At 34.5% G+C, this 21631-nt stretch overlaps 1 protein-coding gene across 1 annotated transcript in view; it reads left to right on the plus strand.

The window, feature by feature from the left end:
* The window catches only part of LOC129051679 (uncharacterized), a 126288-nt gene that overhangs the window by 101059 nt on the left and 3598 nt on the right, over window positions 1-21631 (plus strand). Inside the window, exon 4 of the mRNA XM_063716798.1 lies at window positions 19813-19969. Coding sequence (XP_063572868.1) covers window positions 19813-19969 — 157 coding nt within the window. The remainder of the gene's footprint in view (window positions 1-19812; window positions 19970-21631) is intronic.

Below are 21631 nucleotides of genomic sequence, written 5' to 3' on the forward strand. Positions count from 1 at the left end.
TATATATATATATATATTTTCAATGTGGTCTGATTCTGGACTATAGCACAGACCAGTTCTGTGGCCCAGCAGATAATGTAAGCTTTCTGATATTTAGGCCAGATTGCTGGTACAAAGGAGTAATGGTACTCATCTCACTAGCTGATTATTAGGAGGATTCAAATGAGGAAATTACATGAAGGTACTCTTACCAATTCTGAATCTAATATAAATGACCTCTAAGAGGCCATTGTTGAAATATAAAGAGCAGAGAAGTGTCTGGGACAAAGGAACTAGACATCACCAAGTTTATCCTTAAACACGTTAGCATGTATCAATCCAACTCGCTGCTTGGCCCCTTAGAATAGAAATGATGATGATCCTAAGCTCAATAGATGCATTAATATGGAAGGGGATTTAATCATAAAAACCAATTACAAGCCACAAAACTGGCTTTGAATCCTGGTTATTCCATTTGCAGTAAGGCTACATGCACATGCACATTAATTAGGCTTCTTTGCCTTAGTTTTCTCATCTGTAAATGGTGGTAATAATGACACCTGCCTTAGGGATTTCTGGGAGGATTCAATATGTTAATATATTGAAAATGCTCATACTGAGGCTTGGCAAATACTAAGTGCTCTAGTCTAGTCAGTTATCACTATCAATTAGTAAATGTTAGGAAGCACATGACATTTGATTGAAACCATGATTGTTGAGAATCAGGTCATGGCTAATGTAACAGTGAAATATAGTTTGTAAAATCCATGCTACATGCCAGGAAGAGTAATTCTTTATATTTTTATGTATTAACCGATTTTCTAATACTACGGATAATTTACTTAATAGCTGTGGACAAATGTAAATAATAATATCATGCATTAAAGTAAGTGTTTTAAGCCTGGAAGTAAGGATAAAAATTCAAAAGTTGAAATCAAGATGATCTGTCTTCAAATTTTCAAATATTTCTATCTTCATGAAACACAGACATGATACGGGACAAAGTGTGATGAGGATAGAGAGGACTCACCCTCCCTAACCCTGTCCATGAACAGTTCCCTCAGGTTGGCAAGAGCCTTAAAGACAACACAGATGTTCCTCTATTTATAATGGGGTTACAACCTTATAAACTCAACATAAGTTGAAAATGCGTTTAATACATCTAACCTCCAGAACATCACAGCTTAGCCTTACCTGCCTTAAAAGTGCTTGGAACCACTTATATCAGCCAACGGTTGAGCAAAATCATCTAACACAAAGGCTATTTTATAGTAGTGTTACACATTTCATGTAATTTATTGAATACTGTACTGAAAAGGAAAAATGGAATGATTGTATGGCCATTGTAAACCCCCCAAATCGTAAACCAAACTGTTGTAAGTCAAGGACCCTCTGTGCAAGTCTAGATGATAATAAAAGAAGTCATAGAAAATATTCAATTAGATAATAAATGTAAATGTAATGGTAGTTTGTCATTATTGTGGCGGGAGTGGTCGTTACCATTTGCACCTCAAATTTCACGATGGCAGGAACTGTGTATCATCTCCTCAGTGTTATTAGACCTATATGATGATACAGTAATAAAACACAAAATATGACCTCCAAAAAATACCAAAATACAATGTAAATTTTTGTGGAAGTCTCTTAAAGGCACATCAGAGGGAGTTAAATTCTTTGAGTTTATAAATGCTCCAAAACCCTTTTCATCTTTCTCCTAACACCTTGTCACAACCTACTTCATCTAAGTCTCTTATTTATTTTTTTATTCCAGTCCAAGGCCTTTTTATCCTCCTGATTATTTCTCATCTAAACCAACATAGCTTTTCTAAGCATTTCTCATTTCTTCTTTCAGATTTCTTAGAAGTTGGAAGAGGAAACGCTGTGAATATACAGACCTATATGAAACAAATTGTCGAATAAATGAAAATTTAAAGGCATAAGTTTTATTCAGTAATGGCATAGTTTTGCTAGTCTGGCCTGGACATTTGGAAGTGAATTAGAACCCAATGCTTGTCCCAGGGAAGGACAGAGTGTGTGATTAAATTAGGCAGGAACTAAGAAGAATATTTTTATATTAAAAAAAACATAAATCGGCTGGGCACGGAGACTCACGCCTATAATCCCAGCACTTTGGGAGGCCAAGGCGGGCAAATCATGAGATCAAAAGATTGAGACCATCCTGGCCAACATGGTGAAACACCATCTCTACCAAAAATACAAAAATTAGCTGGGCGTGGTGGTGTGTGCCTGTAGTCCCAGCTACTCAGGAGGCTGAGGCAGGAGAATTGCTTGAACCTGGAAGGCAGGGGCTGCAGTGAGCCGAGATTGCGCTACTGCACTCCAGCCTGGGGACAGAGCGAGACTCTGTCTCAAAAAACAAAACAAACAAACAAAAACCCAGAAATCAAGAACCAAAGAATGATTAGCAGGATTCCTTATTTCAAATCAGGTTCAGATTCAAGTGATTCTTTCAAGGCTCCTTTCAGTCTTCTGGGCTTTATTCTCTTGCTTTTATATCTTTCTCTTGGATATTTTATGGAGTTCTCACCTCTTCCTTTGACAAGCTTTAAAATTCCAAATTGATCTTTAATTTTTCAACTGAGGTTGGTTAGTTTTATTGCCCTTGTGAGCATGTTAGAAGGGAATCATTCTTAAGCTCTTCTTTTCATCTGATGTGTTTTTTTTTAATACAATAGCCACAGATTACTTACTTACTATTGCAGCTTTTGGATGCACCTGAAAACTGTGCTTTTTGCTTAAGACTTCACACAGAAAAAAATACATTTTAAGTTAAATAACTAACTTGTTGCAGAATTTAGTATGAAAATTGATCTATGTTTTAATTTGCTTCATTATAATGCATTGTAAGTCCCATCACTGTAACAGTATGTTACATCAAGAGGGCCTTTCAATAACCTTAACCCAAATTCAAGAGTAAGGAAGGAGAAAGGAAGGGAGGGAGGAGTAGGAAGAGAGAGCTTTAAAGTATCAGAAAACAACCAATAGCCAGGTAAATGCTTATAGAAAAATTTAAGATCTCCTACCTCATGCACAAAATGTTAGGGCCAGCAATGAAGAGGAAGAGTATCTTAGCTAGCTAATTACTAGCCCTTGGGCATTTCCAAACAGAGAGAAATAGAGTCCTCTAGGTTTATCACATTTTTTTTTTTAATTATTGAGTTTAGTTACAGAAGCCTGGATGTTTACTTCATCCTGTATGTTTGTTTTCATTTATTTTTCAGCCAAGACACTGGACATTGATTTCCTTTTGCGTTTTATTTAAAGTGAATTCACAACTGTGGATGAGAAAGGCAGAGCCAAAATCTTTGCCCTGAGCACAAACCAAAGTAAAATCAAAGCATTTTTGAGAGTGTGAGTTGTTCAGTTAAATTTCCTTAAAAAAAAAAAAAAAAAAGAAAAAAATTCATCAAGCAATTGCGCTGCTGAAATGGATCAGACATGGAGGCAGAAATCAGAAGAGAAACTCTCGGCATGCCAACTCATGCAGGATAATTTTCACATCAAAGAACTTCAAAATAGGATTTTTCTGAGTATTTTAACTTTTAGCTAGCTGACTCAAATCCTTTCTGGAAGCAAGCAGGTTATAAATTATAACTACATAAATAAATAAATCTCTTGGTAATATCCAGATATCACCCAGTTCAAGGTTTATCTATCGCAACCCCATGTCATTGTGTGAAGTTAGGGTCAGGATTGTCTTCATATCACAGTTCTTTTTCTTCAAAGAATTGGGTAGATATATGTGAGTATCCATACCAAAGAAGAACTTTCTGGAAGAAAGACCAGCATTTGCATGGCTTTAAGGTTTGAAAAATAGGCTGGGAGCTCAGAAACAGTGAGAATACAAGTAAGAATAGGATGGAGTATGCTGACGGAAATGAAACTGTACTTAAATATGTGAAAGGTTTCAGTAATTAATTTTATGAAGCAAACAGAAAAATAAAAATAAACAGTGGCTATGGGGCAGGAAGAAATTCTCGGTAGATTGCAATAAGGAGAGTGGCTGCATATTCTCCTCTGGAGATTTCTCAAAAGTCTCTTCCCATTTTATGAATTTATCATCGTGTGTCTCTTTGTTATAGCCCATCTTTCTCATGGAATGTGAATTAGTGCAAGGTAGTGCATGATACAGAGTACAAAATGAAAAATCTCAAGGCTATATGTTTTTGTCATTATAGTTGAATTTGGGCAAGTAACTTAGTGATCTAAGTTCAACTATGGAAGAGTCATGTCCTTTTCCATAAAATGGAAAAAAGAATGCCTGTGCTTTCCATTTGATAGGGTTATTCTGAAAATAAAAAGGGATGATATATTTAATAACAAATAGTACATTAGTCTCATCTATGTTTTTTAGTTTCCTGACTATGTAGTGGAGGTTAGGCCTCCATAACTATGTGCATGTTTTCTGACATGATAAACATTCTTCTCTTTTATAAAATTAGTTCTACTTCCCCCTATAAAGTAAAGCACAGTGAGCATCTTCTCCAGAAAGACTTCACAGATACTCAAATTTACTATATGCTCTACCATAGCCCCTCTCATCCTGGATCACAACCTTTGATTTAATTTTCAGTCTTCATTATGATGATGCAAAGACCTCGTCTTCCGGGACTAAAACTTAGACAAACATTGAATCTTTTACACATATTATTCAGTAAATGTTGATTGGGTAAATAAACTTTAAAACGTATCTCAGTTTTTACCCAATTCCTTATAAAGTTTAAAACAGTAATCATCTAGTTTGTAATTTTGTGAAAAGTGTGGTTCAGTTTTGTAAAATCAACAGTCACATAACTTGAATCTGAGGCCTAGCAGAAAACCCAAGAAATATTTATGATAACATTATAGAAGCTCTCGTAATGGCCTAGTAGAAAACCGAAGGCATAGTTAGGAGAGCATTGTACTTTTTGCAGATGTTTCCTCTAAAATAAATAAAGAAGTTTATACAGACACGTCACAGAATATTTGTTAGGAATGATATTGAAAAGCAGAAACATGAACATGGGGCCTGCTTTGTATAAAGGCATGCTTCACTTGGTAATTTCTAAAAAAAAATTCTCCCTAATCCTGTTTCAATATGCTAATCCCCTTCATTCCTTCATCAAGCCTGCTTTAGAATTGTTTTATATACAATAGCCTCCTACTCTGCAGAGGTGACTAAACTTTAATGTTACCTAAGGTTCTCTGCATCAATTTATTCAAAGGCACAGAAATATGGGAATGAAATAGGCCATAAAGACAAAATACATTATTAAATAGAATTATTGTCATTGTTATTATTCTCTCAACGAACAGGGAGATAAAGGGCTGAATTGCGCACCATATGGTAATTGCTTGGAAGATAACGGCAACTTACGGTCATGCCTTCAGCACCCAGCCACATTGTTTGCTGCATTTCAGGTGCCAGTGTGGCAGAGGGCCAGCCCAGGAAAGATGAACTGGCAGAGAGAGAATGACAGACATTAGGCATAAGTACTTTTCATGTCAAGCCTTTGGCGTGTTCATTGTCGAAAAAATCTGTTCTCAGAAATGCTTTCCAAAATGCACAAGTTATGCTATGAAGGCATATGATAATTTCTGCTATCCAGGGATATGTTAATATGGACCATCCTGGGAGATGCCAAATCATAGCCAGGATAATGGGTGATTCCAGATGTCTGTCTGGTCCCAGTCGTCATGCCCAAGGGACATTGTGAAACTAAAAAAGGAAAGTTTAGGTAAAATTTTTTGATGCATGATGACTTCCTCTACCAGTAGCCAATTTTGAAAGAGAGAAAGAGCAATTTGAACCTCTCATATTCTAGTATGTGCAGCCTTTCATTTTCACGATCTATATTTAAATCACAGATTTGAATTATCTATCTTTCCCACAGTAAGAGGAGAAACTTTTTCAAAGTTATTAAAGGTAAGATTTCTACTTTAGATGGTTTAAAAGCTATCTCAGTTTTGAATAGTGTTGTTCAGCTTACTAACATTACTTCTTGAAAGGTTAGCTCACTGTAAAAAAGAGTTTGATTTGCCAGTGCTTTTAAGGAAGGCATTATATTATATTATTGAATAATAGTATACATTATTATTACATCACATTATAATATTGAATCTTCCCCAAAACATTATGTTAATATGTTAATCATATTACGTTATTACATAAACATATTACATGTTAATCAGTTTTCATTTTCTTTCCAAATAAATATTTCAAGGAAACAGAAAAATGATTTTCCCAAAGTCACTAAACTGGATTGTGATAGGAATAGAATACAAATATATTTCCTGTATTCAAAACAAATGATCTCTAATATCTTTCTTATGTTAATAAGCAGTCATTTATTATAATTTTCTTTTGAGAGCCAGTTTGATAATTTCATTATTGGGTTTTCCAAAAATATTTCATATTTGAAATCTAGTAAATGCTATGTAATTTATAAATGATAAAATATATTTATGTATCCATGCTATATTTAATTGATTACAAAATTGGTAAGAATTATTATCTTATATTTTATAAGTAAAAAGATTTAACTGTGTAGAAATGCTCAAAGGCATAAAACATACCTACAACACAACTATTTCTCTAGCTGATATCTTTGAGTTCACAAACCTGCCTTAAAAGCATCAGCAAATCAAACTCTTTTCTACAGTGAGCTAGCCTTTCAAGAAATAATAGAACTTTAAATGTAGAAATGCTTTTGGAATTTATTCAGAACAGTAGAAATCTCAATCCAAAAGCACAGCTGAATATTCATGGAGCGTTTTTATTTATCCAAACTTATCCTTGGGAAAACACAATTTTGGAATGATCACCATAATATCTTGGACAGCAAAATGATCTTATATATAAATGTTTGCTTCTGTCATAGCTGTTGTTGCATTATAAGTGCACACAAATACACACATGAATATGCATATATGAGATTAAAAACACATTTACAGCTCTAATTGCATTTTATGAATATTTTACTATACCATGGCTATGAAAGCTTTCCTAATGAAAAAATAAAAAAATTAAATATCTCTGTAGTAAAGATATTTATTGACTTTCCACAGTGACCTCAGCCCTGATCCGGGCACTGTGGTTAGGAAAAGTATCGAAGATGATTCTTAAACATTGTGCATGTTGGGGCTCAGAATATAATACTCTCAAATACGGGCAAATTGACAATTGAGAAAATGGTAGAAACAAGAAGGTCAATCTGACCTTCCTCTGGCTTTCTGTGTGAGAGCTAGCCATAAAGGAGTTATCTGACTAACCTCGCTTAAAGTAGATCATAGGTCAGATGGATCTTGACCTCCATCTGGAGGACAAGAAATATCTGAACAGACAAACCTTTCTGACACACCCCCTCACTCCCAGGTAATTAGCATTAAATCATGCCCTTTTTGCCCCATCATACTTCTACACAACCGTCCACTCTTCATAGAATTTAAACATAAAAATACGAAGTTTTTCCTGGGTTTTTTGATCTTTATTTCTAAGTCTCCCATGTTATGTAAAAATTTGTTTAAATTAATTTGGTATGCTTTTCTCTTGTTAATCTGTCTTATTATATGACCCTCGAAATGGATGAAAGGGTATTTCTCTCCTTTATATGTTCTTTCACAGGGAGGATCAAGATATACACAAGCACATCTTGAATAGAGCAATATAGATATTGAAATAAGTGACAGAGGGTAGAAAATTCATGAGTGAATATGCAGTTGTACAAATAACTCCTTAAAAATTACTGAGGGCAGACACCAAGTGCCCTCCAGCCTCTTGGTCTTTGGAGTAACAGGTGCAATTCAATAGCTATTTGCCCAGTGCACAGAAAACTTCAAGGGCATAGTACTCCTCTGAGTGGCCTTTCATGGCTCCTTAGAGCTTTTCTACGGACTAAATTGTGCACACACGCTGCTTCCCCCCGCCCCACCAAATTTATATGTTGAAGTTCTAACAGCCAATTTGATTACATTTAGAGACAGTCTATAAGGAGGTTATTAAAGTTAGATGAGTTCAAAGAGTAAGGTCCTGGTACAAAACAACTGGTAGTCTGGTAAGAATAAACACCAATGAGCTCCCTCTCAATCTCTCCATCATGTGAGGACATAGTGAGAAGGAGGCCGTCTGCAAACCAGGAAGAGAGCCCACACCAGGAAGTGAATCTGCCAGCACCTTGATCTTAAACTTCCCAGCCTCCAGAACTGTTTAGACAGGTTAGGGTATTTTGTTATGGCAGCCCAAGCAGACCAATACAGGCTTTGTCACGAAGAGAACCATAATGGCATGATCCAGTCATCAACTACATTCTCGTTTGCTTTCTTTACTCCAGCCATGTCAGTGCTTTTGGTTTTCCTTGAATGTTCCAGGCGCCTTTGAGTTTGGTGTATCCCTCATTACAGACATAGGTCATTTTTCATCTACTTCAAGCCATTTTGCAAATAGTACCTTGTTAGTGAGGATTTCACTGACGATCTCTAAATTGAAGGCCCTTTCAATATCCTTATTAATTTTGCCTGCTTTTCTCCTCTACATTTATATTCAATGTACATACAGTGTATTGTACTTGTTAATTTTAATTATTTGCTCTCTTTTCTCACTGGAATGAAAGCACCAAAATAACCAAGATTATTAATTGTTTTATTAATTATGCTTAGTACCTGGCACATAATTGGTGCCCAATAAATATAAATCATATTGAATATAATGTTGTCACAGAGCTTAACAAATTTATAAGATGTAGAAAAAGGCTAATAATGGTTGTAAACCAATGCTGATGGAGAAGATGGGGTGTTATAGAATATAGTTTATTCCTTGACTCAACAATCATTTCTTGAGTACATACTACAGATCTGGCACCAGCATCAGTGGCTTTAGAAGTCTGTAGTCCCAAGGGGGATGAGAAAGAGAGTAGAAGAGAGAAAGAACCAAAAGGTAATGATGTAATGAGAATAAATATATGATAGATAATATTATTTCCTCTTCTCATTCACCAGAGTTACAAAATCAATTAAAAGATGATCCATTGCTATTACTGTTGTCTATTTGCAATTGCATTAAGGAATATGTTTGAATCTGAATGGCAAAGGGAAGGAAAAAGGGAAAGGATAATAACATTATTTTTGGTTTGCTTAGGTAGGTAGTTTAAATTTATTTCCTGATACATATGTAAAACCATAGCTAAAACTGTAGCAAAATGTATTACGGAGGGAGGGGTGAGGGAAGAGGAAACTTTAAATAATACAGATTAAGAAACAGTCAAGACGACAAATCAAAATTAGTATAATAAGGCCATAGAAATCAAGAGCAAACTGAAAATCTGAGATATCAGGTCAATAACTATGATTTTTTTACAAGCGCATTTCAGGAAAGACAACTTCTAGAGTAGGAAGCAAGTTCATGAATGAGAAGTGGTTGCTTTCAGAATCCCATCTTACTCACTTTGGATGAGATAAATTAGGATTAGCATAAACAGATCTAACACACTATATAATTTTCTTCTTCATGATATATTTGTTGTTATTCTTTCAATCCTTGTCCTTCTGAGAATAGAAAGCTTTATGGAGATATAGTAGGAAGAAAAGCTGCTTAATGGGGCACACTACAGCAAACATTATTGATCAATTTTGTTTTACCTGTAAGAATGATTGAATGTGCAAGTAATTGAGATGTCATTTTGTAGCTTGAACATTTTATTTTCTAGAATGTGTGTTTTCTCTGAGAGAATTTATTTCAGAAAAAATAAAGAACCAGAGATGATGTATTGAACAGGAAAAACATACCATTTGACAAGAAGATTTGTCTGGGTCACCCTCTTGATTTCATGGTTTCATGGTACCATTTTGTTTTGTCAGTGGTGAAATTTTGCCAGCTTGAGGCTAAAGCAAAGATTCTGTTCTAGCATTTCCCATTTTATCTCTCTTCCTAAATTCTTTATTCTATTTCATTAAACCAGTCCCTTCTGCCTTTTCTGGTGCTTTGTAACTGCTTCCTCAAAACTTGCTGTAATAAAGAGATCTAATAAACTCATTTGTATTTACATGTAAATAATTCATAAGCTCTACTTAACATGTGGACACTCTCTACCGACATCTGTTTACAAATATACATTCAACCATTCCCAAATAGCTATGTATTTTAAGAGAGGGCAATAAAGAAAGAAAAAGAATGATGCTCTGGTAGCAGGCAAAGTTGAACAAGGGGAAAGTATTCTGTCTCCCTCTGCAAATGTTGAATTAGTGGATATTTACTGACTGCTTCTGCTGAAATGAAATTATGCAATAATGTCCTAAACCTTCTAAGAATATAACCAGCCTGTCTCTTTCTGAAAGCTTCTGAAATTCCAACTACTTTATCTTTGTGCACAACGTAGAGACAATTGTTAGCAAACAGGGAAGAAAAAATTACACTGAAACCATATCTAACTTTAGATTGAGGCCAACTAGGCAATCACTATGAATGTGGTTTAAAGGAATTCTCACTCATAAACATCTCCTCTCTCTCATCACCAAATTATCTGGTATAATTCCATTAGAAATTGGTCCCTTCAGGTTACAGGACTGTTTCTAGTTAAATTGGAAATTTCCCTGAAAACTGAAACACTATAAGCCTAATCAGCAATTAATACTTTATGTGATGGAAGTTCAGTTCCTTTCCAACATAACTAGCTAATATCAGCTTTTTCAGAAAGAAATGCCACAGGTAAAGTGTGGCTGGAAGGAAGAAGGTAATGAGATGTTTGAGACAAGTGATATCTTGGGTTCAGCTTTATAATTCTGGTCATTTAAAAAAAGCATTGGGACTCAGGGAAGTGGCACTAATATGAGACAAAGAATTCTAACAGAGAGCTAGTGGAAATGTTTGTTGACATTACAACAAACATTATTGATAAAGTCTGGCATGTAATGATTAAGTTATATTCTCTGACCTCAAAAATTACTTGCATACAAAATGGCAAGTTGTGTGATGCACATATTGACTGATTATCGTGAAAGTCCTGAACTTACATGTCAGGAGATCTGTTCAAGCATTGGCCCTACTTTTCCAGCTGTAAATCCTTAGGCAAGCCACATAAATTATCTGAAACACAGTTTTGTTTTGTTTTTAAATAATAGGGTTAACAGCATCTTCCCCATCATAATAATAGGGTAATATATTAAGTACAGTGTATTCTGTAAACAAAATCAACAGTGTTGTAATCTATAGTGCAGAGTGTAGTTGGGAGCTGTTGCGACATTAATTGTTGACTCCTTATTTTGCCTTGTTTTAACTCTCAAAACCCGCATTGTCAGTGTTATGTATTTGGAGATCATACTAGATATGAATTTTTTCCCTGTAGGTTAACAAAACAATATGGGGCTAGGGGAAAATAGAAACTCTGCCGTAAGTGTTCAGGGGATACAAGTAGCTTTCCTGGATGGAGTTCATCAGTGAGGGCTTCCCCAGAGATTTAGGGATTACCCTTTAAGGAATGGAAAGAACAATTTTGCATTGAGAGGGAAGTAATAGTTGCATAAAAAGTAAGATCTTCTGATTTTCTTCGGGGTTGGACCAGAAGTTGATATAGAAACATTAGGAAATTATGGAGAACAATGCATCTGAGGATTTGGATCCTAATTTGTAGGTCTTAATTTTATCCTATGAGCAAGGGAAACCTCTTGACAAGAGCAGTAATGTAAGTTATATACCTGGTTTGAAATAGACAGAGACTAAGAAGACAGAGGCTAAGATAATCCAGTGTAGGGCCTTGTGTAATTGCTCAAAGATGTGATAATAATAGTGTTAATTTTAACAGAGGGTAGAATCACGGTAAGTTGTAGGCAGGGACCAGTAGTAATGAGAATGAAAACACAAGAGTATATTAGATATTCCTTGGACTGATACAAAACAGCTAAGAGAATTGAATGAAGGTGTTGAAGAAATGGTAATTAAAAAATAAAAAAAATTTGCACTGAAAGTAGCCATGGTATGTCTTTTATTTCAATTTTTCATTATGTAGATAATAATAGTGAGGTTCAGAAAGTCTAAACAATTTGCCTGGATAGCAAGACAATACTTCTAGGTAGGTTTGCTACTTCTTAGCTCACAATTTTTCTATACTTCAACAACAACAAAAATTAATTTTAGAATAGTAGAAATAGAAAATCACTTTTAACTGAAATGAGGTCATACAAAGACATTGCTAAAAAGCTTATATTACATAAGCCTATTTTTATGTGAAAAATATTTAACTAGAAATTGCCAACAAATATAAATGTGAGATTAAAACTCATAAGAGGGATTAGCAATAAGATTATGTAATTGAACATAATTTAAATAGGCTTTGAATTTCAGCCCTCAAAATATTCTCACTAGCGTTTTAGGCAAATGTGAATTTGATCAGGATAATGTAACAGGAAGGTGGAAATCAATGAACTAGAATGTCCACTCCTTGCTTAAAACTAATGTCTTCCCATTGCTCAAAGGTAGAGTTCAAATTGTCAAAATGACTTAAAAAGCTATCCATCATCCAGGTGCTTCCTGTCCTTCTAGGTTTATATTTTAGCACACTGTCATCCACTCTATCATCCAAACAAAGGAAACTATTAGATATGTGTCCAGTATGGGTGAATAAAGAAAAAATTCCTGGAGATACTGAGTTTTGACTGATAATGTGGAGTGAGTTGAGAGAGGGGACTGAGAGTGGAATGAAGATGAGGAAAAAAGATTCTACACAAAAGAAGATGCAAAATTACGTGACTTGGGAGAATGTCCTGTTCCAACAACTTCTGGAGACTCAATAGTGATGACTATTCTAAAGTGCATGTGAAGGGTGGGGAAATTCAGAAGACGGTGGAAGGGCTGAGGATGCAGTATGCCATTTCCAAATAATTATCTGTATTTCTCCTAAAAAATTGTAAGCCCATGTAAATTGTGTCAGATATTTCTCAGCTCTGTGTTCCAAATCTTACACTTTGCTACCTACAAAACATTTATTTTAAATGTTTACTGTCAGTATTTTGAGGGTGGCGGGTGGGAGTAAACAGTATTTCTAGGTTCCACAATATTCAATCTTTTTTAAAAGAACAGCACATTCAAAATAACATGATTTTGATGATTTGATAACTTTTGCTGTTTGCATCTATTATAAATACCATCTGTCTGCCACTAATGATTTCCATTTTCTAATTTTAATGTTCTGTTTCTAAAAGAACTACCTTACTATATATTATGGGCATTTTTATATTCATTTGCTTTAGGGTAATTTAAGTAATTTAAGTATGCCTAGGTGATATTTGTATGTTTTCTTTCTTCCCTAGGCTATGAGCTTTTTGAAGACTGTTTCTCTTTTGTGTTTTGTACATCCAGATCATGGCACAGTGCCTGAAATGCAGTAGGAGCTCAAGAAATGTGGGTTGAATAAGAAAATTTAAGCAACTATGTGATCTTATGCTGGAATAAATAGTATAGACAATAAGTTGTATAGGGTCAACTAATTAAAAATTAGAGAAACATTTATTGATGACTTACATGGTACTCAGCCTTGTACAAGTCACCAGGCCCATTAAAGAAAACACTACTACAAAAATCACAGGCCTCCATTAGCTTAATATTTACTGAAATTTAATTAAGAAATTTATGAATATTGTGAGAGTATTAGGTGAGATGTTAGTTCCCATTAATTACAGTGGGAATTAAGTGAAGAAAAAAAAACTAGTTAACAACAGAAGAGTGAAAACATTAGCGGAAATAGGCTTGCTCAGTCTCAGAAAGAGGTTGTTGTGTGGGAGTTTATGTGGAAACAGTTTGGCTCTCTCTGCTATTTCTTAATACAGGATTAAACAAGAAGAAACTTTATGAAACTGCACAATTTTATATGATTTCAATTCAACTGAAAACAACCAAATAGTCAGAAAATAATACAACAGATTAGTTTCAAAAATGACACCTTGGAAGTGGCTGAATTACAATTTTCGTCACTGCAAACCTGCAGAAAACACCATTCAGCTTCCTTGTCCACTCACTGTAGCTTTCGGAATAAGGAAATGGCTAGAGGAGAAAAGCAGTGCTAACAACTGAGTTCAACTTTCTGGGTGTTACTTTCTCCAAGATATTGGCTCCCCAGATTGTTACTATCTTGGTTGTTCTTTAATATTTTCTTATACTTCCACTTTTAGTATTTTGTTCAGTATCTCTAATTGTCCTCAGTAAGAATCATAGTTCAAAATAATCTGGTCTGCTATTGCTGGAAGAGACGTTCCCTAGATTACATTTATAAGACCCATAATTTCATATAGAATTCTGATGCTAGGAGTTCCAGGAACCAGATTCAATGGCTCAGAATAAGGATATCCTGTTCGAGGGACCATAGAATAAATTAGTGACACTAGGAGAAAACACCTAATTATCTGTAGGCACTAATTTCCCCAAGAGTTTTTCCAAAACTAGAGTTTACTGCACTTTCAGAGCCATTGTCAGTATTAATTCTATTTAGATTTCATAAAATCTCTCACTTTAATTTTGTTGTTTGGCAGAAAAAATTTTTGAATCCCAACTTGTTAGTCTGTTTTCAATTTCCGGGAAGCAAAACCAGCCTGGGATAAATTATCTTCAATGTCTTCACCCACAAGGTTCATATCTTTTTAACTTTTTCTCAATCTTTAAACCTCCAGAAACTCAGTGCCCTTGCTCTGTTTCTTGAGTGTTCAAGATATTTTGATATTCACACTTTTCCCCTATAGATTCGTTGCTGTAAATTTCTAGAATTTTCTTCCTCCTAAATTATTTTTTTTTTTCAAAAACAGTGTTCCATCACCTGGGTTTATTCAATTGTTTTTTTCTAAGAGGGACTGTCATGCATATTGTAGAATGACTAGCATCTTTGACACCTGGGCATTAAAGACCAAGAGGAATTCTCAGTCATTTCTCATAGTAGACATTTTGAAATTGTCTACCTTTCTGACTTCAAATGCATGTGTGTCTTAAGATAATATGTAGTATTTAGGTACTGGGAATGAGGGTTAGATATATTTAATAGCCTTTTTTAAACACTTAGCTTTTTAACTAGAAGAGTAGGCTCATTTAAGTTTCTCAAATACTAGTGTTTCTATACTCAATAAAATATAAGAGAAAGATAAAATTCTCAAGGGTCTTTTCAAGGTATCTACAGTTATATTACACACTATTATTTCCAGCAACAGTTTCTAGGCAATCACCATAAAAAATGACCTTTTTTAATACGAAGAAAAGGTGACACACCACTGCTAAGGCCAACTCCTTGAAGCATGGATGACTAGTGGTCTGTGTTAGCAAAATATGCTGGGCTTGCAAATATCCTTCTTCTTTTTTTCTCTTTTTCATTTTTATCTGTAAATGTATGTAATTTGCTTGGTAGAACAGATCAAACAGTGTTTCTTGGCCAAATTCCCATCTCTTTGGAAATACATCCAGTTCTCTGGGAATTTAGCTGAGGTCAAATAAGGTACTAGATTGGTTTAGTTTAGTGATCAAAGTAAATAGATAAAGTCTGTCCACTCAGCTTGATGTTCAATTTATTATACATCATAGTTATATAAGCAGAAAAGTCATAATTTAAAGACTCCAGTATGTGCCACTGGCCAAAATGGATAAGACTCAGCAAAAAAAGAAATTTGCTGTACCAGTGATATTTTGTTTCTTCTTTCTGTACTAAAAACAGCTCAGTGCTATTTGGTGTGAAGTAAAAAACGGCCTTGAAGAGTGCATTCCAAGTTCAAGAATAGTTAAAGATTTAAGATATAGTCATGCAGAAAATAGAAGATAATTTTTTACAATCAATACAGAAACATGGATTTAAAAGATTAGTTACTATCGGCCATTTAAGAAGGTAATTTGGCAGGAAAAAGAAAACTCTTGCAGTGACAATCATAAAGGGTGCTGCTCATAAAAAATACAATTGAAATTTGCCAATCTAAGCTTTAAATTAATAAAAAAATCACACTAAAATATATCACAAACCTCAATACCTTTTAAAGGTAGAGCTCACTAGGCAACACTTGGTATTTTTATGCAGGGCATGGAGCCATGATTATAAATATTCATTACTACATATTAATGCTTTTAGATGGTATTGAGGTAGGCAGGACTGTTTTTCCTTTCATTACTATATTCTTTTGAATTTATCTGCTATTTCACATTTTGACTAACTCTGCCTTGACAACCATTACTTGGGCTGCAGTTAGAATGCTTACCTCCAGCAAAGTCATTCTGCTTCTTATTCCTACCCCGACAGAATTTATTGTTGTAATGTTTCATGGACTAGAAAATCAGACTGAAAATTTGGTACAGATGTGTGTAATATTACAGTAAATAATCTTTGAATCACAGTCCTATGTTAATCTACTAAGAATCAAAGAAACGAGTATGTACACTTTGTGATATTTACTTCGGATCTTTGAAGACATTAGTATTCAGTTTCTGATTTTTAAAAAGTTCAATTGATCAGATAAGAGATATGTGGGAAAGAGAGGAGGGGAGATTTTATTTTCTGGTGAGAGTAGACTAAGTAATTCAGGCCAATATTCCAACTACAACTAGAAACTAGAAATGCTGTGTGTGTGTGTGCGTGTGCGTGTGTGTGTGTGCATGTGTGTGTGTGTGCGTGTGTGTGTGTGTTTAGCAGCTGAGAGCTAACAGAATCATGAGAAATTCCTAACCTGTTACCAGGGGAGAATGGAGGTGGCTTAGGAATTTTATTTTAGCATTTGTGGCTGCTTTTCCAATGGAAGAGTGTGTCGAATCCAGAAGGTGGAACCTGGGAGATACATGAGCACTTTTAATATCCCAGAAATGCTAGGGATATAAATATTGATATCCAAGCACTTCAAGGATGGTGATAAACCTTCTTTTGGATTAGGACCCTCCAGAATAGCAGCATCAGAGCAGTAAGGGTGAACCCAGAAAATAGAAAGGCTGGTGAAGCCTGCAGTCCAGCTTCATACACATCACCTCCCCAAATGGGAGAAGACTAAATTTCTATCGCCTCCAAGTGCCTAGCAAGAACAAAGGTAAATTATCTTTGGAACAAAACACATCATTCTAAGTCTCAAATATATCTGCAAATGGTTTTCCTCTTGCCATCTTCAACGTATAATAAACAATAATAACACTCACTTTGATGTTTAAAAATACGATGAAAACTTTTTATATTCATAAAAAAAAATCCTAAAATAAACACTATATAATATATCTTCCAAGTCTCCACATATTAGAATAGTTAGTCATGGCCTTTAAAATGTCTGTTTCTATCATGAAGAAGGTAGAGAATTTTTTTCAGAGAAATGAAAATGCAACCAAAAAATTGAAATCCTGGAACTTACAAATACAATGACTTAAAACAGAAACCTAGTGAATGAGTTTAACAACACATTAAAAGTAGCTGAAGGGAATAATTAGTGAACTGGAAGATAATATCTAAAATACAGACTAGAGAGAAAAAAGATCAAAATTATAGTACAAAATAAATAGAAAATACAGTAAGAAAGTCTTACTTATTTGTGCTTAGAATTCTGTAAGAAAAGGAGACAGATAAAGGAGCAAAAGTAATAATTAAGGATATAGTAGCTGTAATTTCTAAGACTAATGGAAGTCAATAAGCCACACACAAAAAATGCTCTAAAAATCCTAACAAAATATAAATTAATACCCAAGCTCATTGAATTTTAATTGTCAAAAACTAAAAACAAAAATATTAGAACCATTAGGAAACAAGAAAAACACGTTCCAAACAGTGTCAATTAAACTGTCAACTGAACTCAACACAGAAAACGCAGAGGGTAAAATATAATGAAATGTTATTAAAAGACTGAAACAATTTCCAACTTAGAGTTCTTAATCCAGCAAAACTTATTCTTCCGGAATAAAAAAAATTAAAACAAGGGGGAAAAAAACTAAAAAGCAAAAATAAAACATTATCATCAGAATCGCACTAGAAGAAATACTAAAGAGTATTCTTTAGACAAAAGAAAAATCATACCAAGTAGAGTATTGGAAATGCAAGAACAAGGAAACCAGTAACTTGTACTAAATATTTAGTGCAGAAAACAATAATAATAATTACTTTCAAGTTTAAAATATATATGCAATTTAAATTTATAATCTATAACTATAGACTTTACATTTATGTATATGTGAAATAATTCTAAAATTAAAACATATCCTGGGTCATAAAGCCAGTCTCATCAAAATTAAAATAATTGACATCATGTAGAATTGACTCTGACCATAATGCAGTTTAGTTAAATATTAATAATAAAAAATAACTAGAAAGATATCATATGTTCAGAAACCTACAAATGTGCTCTTAAACCCACAGGTTTATTGAATAAATCAAAATGAAAAATATAATATATTTGCATATGAATAAGGAAAATTCTATAATTCAAATATCATGGGATACATCTAAAAATGTGGTAATACGGACAATTATAGTCATAAGTATTTGGCTATATTCAATGATCCACAATAAATTTCTAACTCTTGGTTCACACATGGCTAACAAGATTCAGAATATAGTTTTCAAAAATTAAAAAGTCACTTGAATGAAAATATAGGATGAATAAATGCCAAAGATTTCCTACCTTATTAATGAGGAAACCAATAATCTCATATAGCTGACTCAAAAAGGATTTGATAAACTGAGTATTATAGGCATTTTACAAAATGAGTGTTAGGAGTAAAATTGCTAGATTAAGTACAAAATTTGTTAATGTCCTCAAAGGTAATAATCTTCGAAATTGCCTTTTCTATTTATATGGAAGTTATAAGTAAATATATTACTTCAAAATGTTTGGGCTTTAATTAAAGCAAAGCTAAATACAGCTGCATTCTCCAAGAGAATTAAATAGTCCTGTGTGAGCCTTTTAAATGATGCCCCAGTATGATGTTGAAAGAACAGATTCTTTTTTTTTTGCTTTAATTCTAAACTTTGGAAAACTCTTCTTGACACAAATATTTACAAAATAATTGTTTAAACAAAGCTTATATAGCAGATGCAACAAAGAAAGCATAGTCCTCAAGGCATCCTCGATCTAGTTTGTAAAGCAAAACAAGGATCAAGCACAGAACAACATAATTTTTTAATTAATGCAATGCATATTTAATAGTTACATAAATAGTGAATTTTCCAGTGACAAGAAGCAGGGAGACTCCAGCAATCAGTAATAGGAAATTTTCAATTCTTCACAATTCTATGTAGATGAATCAATCAGACCTCAAGTCAAAATGTTCAAACCTAAAGTCGTCTTCCCCTGCAACTTCTCCTGCATGTCCACCATTGACTCTGTCTCTTAGGATTGAGACTTTCAAGCCTTAATGGATAGGGTAATATACAATTTTTTAAATAGTTCTAGCATAGTTCCTGGATTAGAGCAGGTGCTTTATGTATATTGACCTAATTCTTACTCTTTTACAAATGCCCCTCTTACATTCTCATTGCTTGACCTCCACACATCTTAGTTTTGCTATACTAGTCCCTTCTTACCGCATGTCAGGTATTTTTCTAAGTGATATACATTCATTGATTTATACAATCCTCTCAACAACTCTATAGGTTGGCACTATTTTAACCCTTTATTAGAAATAATAAAGCTTAGGCTCAGTGTAGTTAAGGAATTAATCTAAGTTACCTACCTTATAAGGGGCAAAATCAGGACTTTACCTCAGGTATTCTTACTCCTAATCTTTTAATTATTTTATTAATGGCTTTGAATTACATCATATGGCAGAATGGAATGAGGTGGGTAAAGCCTGGAACCCATTTGATTCTTTGTTTGTTTGTTTGTTTGTTTCTGGTATCCTGGAGAGAAAGCATAAGTAAGACTTAAACCAAGGTGGTAGCTGTCTTCAAAAGCAAAGCAAAGAACAGGATAATCTTAAACATGTCTTTAAGAAGAAAGTCAGAAAACAGATTCTCTGGATCTTTAATCAGGTGAAGTCCGTCTGCCCATCTCGGTTGGAAGTTTCAGAGGAGTTTATGTAAGAAACACTATTCCAGACAAATAAACAGTCTAATCCTAGACTGAATATTGGCTAATAATTCTCTCTGAAACTTCTAAGCAGGCTGACTGTAGTTACTTAACTAGCAAAAAGCTGAATTTAAAGATAAATCATTTTATGGTAAATGGAAGACAAGGAAAGAAAATGTCCCAAAAGTATTAGCTTTCCTCTCTAAATCTAAGCTTCCTTAAGATACCAAATCCATGCTGTCCCTTCCTGGACCCTAACATGAGCCTGCCAGGGCTTTCAAAACGGACCTTGGACTTAGGTCTCTACTAATAGCAGCTACATAGCAAATACTCTACAGATGAGAAAAAGGAATATATATATTACATATATATGTATTTTAAAGGAGAGTACAATACTGGAAACGGACATTTCTTTGGGTCAATAATGTGCTCCTTAGACGTCTTGTGGATTTTATCTGTTTGAAAGAGGGCAGTGTATTCAAGGATCACCATTAAAATTAAGGTGTTGCTCCAATTACTATTGTTACATAAAAAACCTGTCCAAAAATGACTGATGTAAAACCACCATCTAATTATGCTCATAAATTCAGGCAGAGCTCATTTGCTTATATCTGCCCCATTATGTTGGTAGGTTACTCAATGGCTCGAGGCTGGAATCACTTGGTAGTATTCTTACTTATAAATGTGGCAGCTGATGCTGAGTGTTAGCAGGGACCTAAGCTGGACTGAAAGCTGGAACTCCTATTGTGGCCTCTCTATATAACACTTCTATTGGCCTGTTCATAGCAATGACAACTGGATTCCAAGAGTGAGCATCCTAAAAGAGCAAGAGGAAAGTGTGTGTCATTTACTTGTGTGCTAAGGCCATGTTTTGAAACTAATAAATAGAGATGTTTGATTGATTTAATGTCACAGAACATCACTTTCACTTCCACCATACTCAAATGGTCAAAGCGGTCACATAACTCTGCCTGTGATCAATGAAATGGAACTACCAAATGGGAGGAATGTCAAGGTCCCAACGTAAGAGAGCATATTTGATGGTCTTATGGTGGTAGGCAACACACCCTAGGTGTGTAGGCATGGACAATAGGAAATTGGGCAATTGGGCAATGTACTTTAAGTGGTAAGAGCTCTGGTCTCTAAATCCATCCAGGGAGGAAGAAAGCTGCCAATACTCAGTTCTCTGTCTTAAATATTGAGAAGTTTACTCAAAGTAATGATTAATCTAACGCACATTAGAAAAAAAATTCAGTGCTACCACAGACTTTAGTATTTGGCCAAAAGCTAGTAAATGACTTAGAGGTTGTTGACTTTATTTTTATATTCAGTGAGTTCCGAATTTGAAGGATGCACAAGAGTAAACTTGGCAGAGGTGGAGTAGCCACAGGGAGAAGGAATGATCTGTGGAGTGTCTTGGGGTAAACAAGAGAGAGGAGGACAGGGAAGAGTCAAAGAAGGAAGGCCAGTGTGACTGAGCACAAAATGTGTTAAGCCTAGGGCAACTGAACCCAGTAAGTTCAACAGGAACCAAGGATATAGCCTATGTTAATGACATAGATCTTTATCTGAAAGGCCATTAAGATATGGATGCAGGGTGGGTGACACAGTTTGAAAAGATCACTTCAGGAAAAAAAATAGATATATTGGAATGAGAGGAGACTGTGTGAAC

This window comes from Pongo abelii, chromosome 17, assembly GCF_028885655.2.
Source record: "Pongo abelii isolate AG06213 chromosome 17, NHGRI_mPonAbe1-v2.0_pri, whole genome shotgun sequence".
Lineage (NCBI taxonomy): Eukaryota > Metazoa > Chordata > Mammalia > Primates > Hominidae > Pongo > Pongo abelii.